General features: G+C 40.8%; 1 protein-coding gene across 2 annotated transcripts in view; it reads left to right on the forward strand.

The window, feature by feature from the left end:
* The window catches only part of LOC307135303 (bromo adjacent homology domain-containing 1 protein), a 31,428-nt gene extending 24,248 nt beyond the window's left edge, over positions 1–7,180 (forward strand). For both annotated transcript variants that reach the window (XM_079831626.1, XM_079831627.1), the window contains exon 7: positions 583–7,180. In XM_079831626.1, the coding sequence (XP_079687752.1) occupies positions 583–766 (184 nt within the window). In that variant the 3' untranslated portion in view covers positions 767–7,180. The remainder of the gene's footprint in view (positions 1–582) is intronic.
* The last annotated feature ends 559 nt before the right edge of the window (positions 7,181–7,739 follow it).

Below are 7,739 nucleotides of genomic sequence, written 5' to 3' on the forward strand. Positions count from 1 at the left end.
CTAAGACCGACGGAAAATGAAAAGTTGTGATTTTCTAAACTGATATGATTAGGAACTATACTCTCATTTCTGTGTAATGATCAAGAGCTGTGAGCCGCCCCATGAGTGCAGCGGCGCAGTGATATTACACAGCGCCTGATAATAGTCCCAGCGCTCTCTGTGTGAGCAGATTGTCACCATTTATTCAATTCAATTCAAATTTATTTGCCATTCACCATTTACCTCCAGTCTTTGTGCTAAGCTAGGCTAGCTGGAGCCATTTACCTCCAGTCTTTGTGCTAAGCTAGGCTAGCTGGAGCCATTTACCTCCAGTCTTTGTGCTAAGCTAGGCTAGCTGGAGCCATTTACCTCCAGTCTTTGTGCTAAGCTAGGCTAGCTGGAGCCGTTTACCTCCAGTCTTTGTGCTAAGCTAGGCTAGCTGGAGCCGTTTACCTCCAGTCTTTGTGCTAAGCTATGGTGTGTATGGACTTCTCTAACTCTGGAGGATATGGAGAATAAGATAAAGTCCCCAAAAGTGGGCGTGTTCCTTTATCGTTATGCTCTGGTTGCTAATGTGTGAAATAATGACGTGTGATGTTGCAGATTTTGTGCCTTGGCCAAGCGCCGCTCGGAGGGCGTGTCTGAAAGCTCGGTGGTGCCCGTCTCCTCTGACAGCGCCACCCCCGCCCACCGCCTCGTGCCCGATGGGGTCGACCCACAGCTGGTGTACCTGTGCCGCCACGCCTACGACTTCCGCTACGGACGCATCCTGAAGAACCTGCAGTAAAGCTGTACGGCGGAGGAGCGGAGGAAGCGCTGGTGGAGCGGAGGAAGCGCTGGTGGTGGAGCGGAGGAAGCGCTGGTGGAGCGGAGGAAGCGCTGGTGGTGGAGCGGAGGAAGCGCTGGTGGAGCTCGAGCCATCCTCGTGCTGAAGGAGCTGAAGGAGCTCGAGCCGCCCATCTCTCGGGTCTGGAGGTCCAGTGAGACTACGATAGATTAATTGCCTTCTTCATTTCTCCTTCAGAGACTCGTTCGAACCTCACTTTGTTTATCAGCTCGCTGAAGGTGTGTTCGATTCTTTGTCATGTACACTGGACTGTCACACTGCTGAGGGCTGATGGGAGAATCTCTGAAGGGTCCAGAACGCAGACGCTTTCATTACGTATCTCCCCTAGTTAGGTGTGGCGCCGAAACCAGAACAAGACTAGACCCTGACTAAAGGTCCGTTCACACCAGAATCATTCATTCAAGAGATTCGCTCAAAAACACTGATTCATCCAGTAATGAAACAAGTCTTTATGAGTGAGTCAGTGAATCATTCACTCAAGAGATTCGCTCAGAAACACTGATTCATCCAGTAATGAAACAAGTCTTTATGAGTGAGTCAGTGAATCATTCACACAAGAGATTCGCTCAGAAACACTGATTCATCCAGTAATGAAACAAGTCTTTATGAGTGAGTCAGTGAATCATTCACTCAAGAGATTCGTTCAGAAACACTGATTCATCCAGTAATGAAACAAGTGAAGTCTTTATGAGTGAGTCATTGAATCATTCATTCAAGAGATTTGTTCAAAAACACTGATTCATCCAGTAATGAAACAAGTTAAGTCTTTATGAGTGAGTCATTGAATTATTCACTCAAGAGATTCGTTCAAAAACACTGATTCATCCAGTAATGAAACAAGTGAAGTCTTTATGAGCGAGTCATTGAATCATTCATTCAAGAGATTTGCTCAAAAACAGATTCATCCAGTAATGAAACAAGTGAAGTCTTTATAAGCAATCATTGAATCATTCATTCAAGAGATTTGTTCAGAAACACTGATTCATCCAGTAATGAAACAAGTGAAGTCTTTATGAGTGAGTCATTGAATTATTCACTCAAGAGATTCGTTCAAAAACACTGATTCATCCAGTAATGAAACAAGTGAAGTCTTTATGAGTGAGTCATTGAATCATTCACTCAAGAGATTCGTTCAAAAACACTGATTCATCCAATAATGAAACAAGTGAAGTCTTTATGAGTGAGTCATTGAATCATTCATTCAAGAGATTCGTTCAGATACACTGATTCATCCAGTAATGAAACAAGTGAAGTCTTTGAGTGAGTCATTGAATCATTCATTCAAAAGATTAGTTCAAAAACACTGATTCATCCAGTAATGAAACAAGTGAAGTCTTTATGAGTGAGTCATTGAATCATTCACTCTAGAGATTCGTTCAAAAACACTGATTCATCCAGTAATGAAACAAGTGAAGTCTTTATGAGTGAGTCATTGAATCATTCACTCAAGAGATTTGTTCAAAAACACTGATTCATCCAGTAATGACTCAAGTGAAGTCTTTATGAGTGAGTCATTGAATCATTCACTCAAGAGATTCGTTCAAAAACACTGATTCATCCAGTAATGAAACCAGTGAAGTCTTTATGAGTGAGTCATTGAATCATTCACTCAAGAGATTCGGTCAGAAACACTGATTCATCCAGTAATGAAACAAGTGAAGTCTTTATGAGTGAGTCATTGAATCATTCACTCAAGAGATTCGTTCAAAAACACTGATTCATCCAGTAATGAAACAAGTGAAGTCTTTATGAGTGAGTCATTGAATCATTCACTCAAGAGATTCGTTCAAAAACACTGATTCATCCAGTAATGACTCAAGTGAAGTCTTTATGAGTGAGTCATTGAATCATTCATTCAAGAGATTTGTTCAAAAACACTGATTCATCCAGTAATGAAACAAGTGAAGTCTTTATGAGTGAGTCATTGAATCATTCATTCAAGAGATTCGTTCAAAAACACTGATTCATCCAGTAATGAAACAAGTGAAGTCTTTATGAGTGAGTCATTGAATCATTCACTGAAGAGATTTGTTCAAAAACACTGATTCATCCAGTAATGAAACAAGTGAAGTCTTTATGAGTGAGTCATTGAATCATTCACTCTAGAGATTCGTTCAAAAACACTGATTCATCCAGTAATGAAACAAGTGAAGTCTTTATGAGTGAGTCATTGAATCATTCACTGAAGAGATTTGTTCAAAAACACTGATTCATCCAGTAATGAAACAAGTGAAGTCTTTATGAGTGAGTCATTGAATCATTCACTCTAGAAATTCGTTCAAAAACACTGATTCATCCAGTAATGAAACAAGTGAAGTCTTTATGAGTGAGTCATTGAATCATTCACTCAAGAGATTCGTTCAAAAACACTGATTCATCCAGTAATGACTCAAGTGAAGTCTTTATGAGTGAGTCATTGAATCATTCATTCAAGAGATTTGTTCAAAAACACTGATTCATCCAGTAATGAAACAAGTGAAGTCTTTATGAGTGAGTCATTGAATCATTCATTCAAGAGATTTGTTCAAAAACACTGATTCATCCAGTAATGAAACAAGTGAAGTCTTTATGAGTGAGTCATTGAATCATTCACTCAAGAGATTCGTTCAAAAACACTGATTCATCCAATAATGAAACAAGTGAAGTCTTTATGAGTGAGTCATTGAATCATTCATTCAAGAGATTCGTTCAAAAACACTGATTCATCCAGTAATGAAACAAGTGAAGTCTTTATGAGTGAGTCATTGAATCATTCATTCAAGAGATCCGTTCAAAAACACTGATTCATCGAATAATGAAACAAGTGAAGTCTTCATGAGTGAGTCATTGAATCATTCATTCAAGAGATTCGTTCAGATACACTGATTCATCCAGTAATGAAACAAGTGAAGTCTTTGAGTGAGTCATTGAATCATTCATTTAAAAGATTAGTTCAAAAACACTGATTCATCCAGTAATGAAACAAGTGAAGTCTTTATGAGTGAGTCATTGAATCATTCACTCTAGAGATTCGTTCAAAAACACTGATTCATCCAGTAATGAAACAAGTGAAGTCTTTATGAGTGAGTCATTGAATCATTCACTCAAGAGATTCGTTCAAAAACACTGATTCATCCAGTAATGACTCAAGTGAAGTCTTTATGAGTGAGTCATTGAATCATTCACTCAAGAGATTCGTTCAAAAACACTGATTCATCCAGTAATGAAACAAGTGAAGTCTTTATGAGTGAGTCATTGAATCATTCACTCAAGAGATTCGTTCAAAAACACTGATTCATCCAGTAATGACTCAAGTGAAGTCTTTATGAGTGAGTCATTGAATCATTCATTCAAGAGATTTGTTCAAAAACACTGATTCATCCAGTAATGAAACAAGTGAAGTCTTTATGAGTGAGTCATTGAATCATTCATTCAAGAGATTTGTTCAAAAACACTGATTCATCCAGTAATGAAACAAGTGAAGTCTTCATGAGTGAGTCATTGAATCATTCATTCAAGAGATTCGTTCTAAAACACTGATTCATCCAGTAATGAAACAAGTGAAGTCTTTATGAGTGAGTCATTGAATCATTCACTCTAGAGATTCGTTCAAAAACACTGATTCATCCAGTAATGACTCAAGTGAAGTCATTGAATCATTCACTCATTCAATGTGTTGCTCTGCGTTTCTTTTGCTAGTAATTTGAGTGTGAACTCTTCTAATCCTCCAGTGTTCATCAGTGTGTGTAGTTATGGCTCTGGGTGTGAATGGACCGTTCTCTGAGTTTACGCTCATCTGAATCTTCTGTAGAGTTTAGTCTCTTTCTCCAAACCAAAGCTCGGCTCGGCGCTGAGAAGGACGAATCGTTCCCCAACGAATCAATGAATCGTAGCAGATGAAGTGGTTCGCGTGATCTATGTTTTGTATAGATGAAATTGAACCTTTAGATTCAGATCCTGTAGAATGCACAAATATATTTTAATATTTATTTGACGAACCGACGGCTTCTAGTGTCCCCTGAGAAATTGCACTGTTACATTCCTCGATGCTTTTAGTTGTTTTTGGGCTATTAATTGGAGGATTTGTAATGGGATCAGAAACACTGTTGATGGTGTAAGTGAATCCGAGTCATTCCCAGCAGAGAGTCAGAGTTCAGTGATGCTTCTGATATTCCTCATTATGATAATTCATACGCAGGACGAGATGCTGATGTCATGTCCTGTTTATGAACATGTCTAATAACCAGATCATCCCTCTCCAAATGAACAATTAATATTCAAATTTAAAGTCATTTTTTACATTTGGGAAAAGCGTGGTCTTTCTGCTTTCAATTTCTTCTAAACCCAAAGGAGATATTTTATTAAGTGTGTTTCTAAAGCTGGAATATATTTTTAGGACTATTTTTGAGGTGAAACAAATTCTATTTAAATTCGTGATGTGACGGCGAAGCTTTGAGATCTGAGAGAGAGGAATCGTCAGCAGTGTGTGTTCCAGACGTCTTATTGTATTTAAAGAAATTATTTAAAATGGAGTATAAGAGCATATATCTATATTTCGAGTCCTCTTAGATTATCAATGTTCTGAAGTGCTGTTGCAATATTGTGCTCAATAAGTGCAGTAGTTTTATATTATGATGTGTTAAGTTATGAGTATCATCAGATCATGAAGTCTTAATGAGCTCATTATAAAGTCAGACGGGGTTCATCCTATCAGCGGTTCAGACCAAAGCACACATGAGGACTGACGTGTGTGTGTGCGTGTGTGCGTGTGCGTGTGTGTGTGTGCGTGTGTGTGTGTGCGTGTGTGAGTCATATGACGTGTGTGTGTGAGAGTCATGTGACGTGTGTGTGTGTGAGAGTCATGTGACGTGAGTGTGTGTGTGTGTGTGTGAGAGTCATGTGACGTGAGTGTGTGTGAGAGTCATGTGACGTGAGTGTGTGTGTGTGTGTGTGTGTGTGTGAGAGTCATGTGACGTGAGTGTGTGTGAGAGTCATGTGACGTGAGTGTGTGTGTTTGTGTGTGTGTGTGTGTGAGAGTCACGTCACGTGTGTGTGCGAGAGTCATGTGACGTGTGTGTGTGTGTGTGTGTGTGTGAGAGTCATGTGACGTGTGTGTGTGTGTGTGAGAGTCATGTGACGTGTGTGAGAGTCATGTGACGTGTGTGAGAGTCATGTGACGTAAGTGTGTGTGTGTGTGTGAGAGTCACGTCACGTGTGTGTGAGAGTCACGTGACAAGGACTCTGACGTGTGTGAGAGTCATGTGACGTGTGTGTGTGTGTGTGAGAGTCATGTGACGTGTGTGTGTGTGAGAGTCATGTGACGTGTGTGAGAGTCATGTGACGTGTGTGAGAGTCATGTGACGTGTGTGAGAGTCATGTGACGTGTGTGAGAGTCATGTGACGTAAGTGTGTGTGTGTGTGTGTGTGTGTGTGTGTGTGTGTGTGTGTGTGTGTGTGTGTGTGAGAGTCACGTCACGTGTGTGTGCGAGAGTCATGTGACGTGTGTGTATGAGTCATGTGACGTGTGTGTGTGAGTCATGTGACGTGTGTGTGTGTGTGAGAGTCATGTGACGAGGACTCTGATGTGTGTGTGAGTGTGTGTGTGAGTCATGTGACGTGTGTGTGTGTGTGAGAGTCATGTGACGAGGACTCTGATGTGTGTGTGAGTGTGTGTGAGAGTCATGTGACGTGTGTGTGTGAGAGTCATGTGACGAGGACTCTGATGTGTGTGTTTGTGAGTGTGTGTGTGAGTCATGTGACGTGTGTGTGAGAGTCATGTGACGTGTGTGTGTGTGAGAGTCATGTGACGAGGACTCTGATGTGTGTGTGAGTGTGTGTGAGAGTCATGTGACGAGGACTCTGATGTGTGTGTTTGTGAGTGTGTGTGTGAGTCATGTGACGTGTGTGTGAGAGTCATGTGACGTGTGTGTGTGAGAGTCATGTGACGAGGACTCTGATGTGTGTGTGAGTGTGTGTGAGAGTCATGTGACGTGTGTGTGTGAGAGTCATGTGACGAGGACTCTGATGTGTGTGTGAGTGTGTGTGAGAGTCATGTGACATTCCCTCCAGGTGAATCAAACACTGGTTCACATGAACACTGAGCCTTACTTCTGTCTGTTTCCTGAAGTTTATGAATTGCATCTGTGATGTTTGATTGAGACGGAGAAACTTTTCCTGATTGACCATTAGTTCATACTGACCAGTTACAAACGTTGCCCTGTTCTGACCGATTCAAGGCTGTTTTTTTGTTCTGTTTTGACCCAGTGTGTTTTTTGTTCATATCTGTTATCCAATGTGTTTCTTTAATTTTTGTTTTCAATGGCAATGGATCCCTACTGATTATTTGTTCAATGAAAGAGTATTTATAAAACATGAACTGAAGTGTTTGTGAAATCATTGAGTGCTCTGTTTATTGTGTTAAAGCGTTAGGACGCGTGTGCCGTATCTGAAGTGGCTCATTGCTTCTGTAGATCAACACTACACACGTTACACACACGTTACACACACGTTACACACACGTCTGTAGTTCAGTGACAGATGTTCTGCTTAATTCAGGTTAAGCCTCGTTCATGTTTATAATTCAGCATAAATATATGATGAAACACTGCTGCTTTAGTCTCTGCATCCAGCAGATGTCAGTCTTCAGTGAACAAGTGTGTGTCTGTGTGTGTGTGTGTGTGTGTGTGTGTGTGTGTGAGTGTGTGTGTGTGTGTGTGTGTGTGAGTGTGTGTGTGTGTGTGTGTGTGTGTGTGTGTGTGAGTGTGTGTGTGTGTGTGTGTGTGTGTGTGTGTGTGTGTGTGTGTGTGTGTGTGTGTGTGTGTGTGTGTGTGTGTGTGTGTGTGTGTGTGTGTGAACTATTAACTCAACAGTCTCAATTGACTCTCTCTTTTCCAGCACTTAAGACACAGTTGCTCCTTTCCGCTTAAAGAAGATT

The sequence above is a fragment of the Gobio gobio genome (genome assembly GCF_949357685.1).
Source record: "Gobio gobio genome assembly, chromosome: 12".
Classification (NCBI taxonomy): Eukaryota; Metazoa; Chordata; class Actinopteri; order Cypriniformes; family Gobionidae; genus Gobio; species Gobio gobio.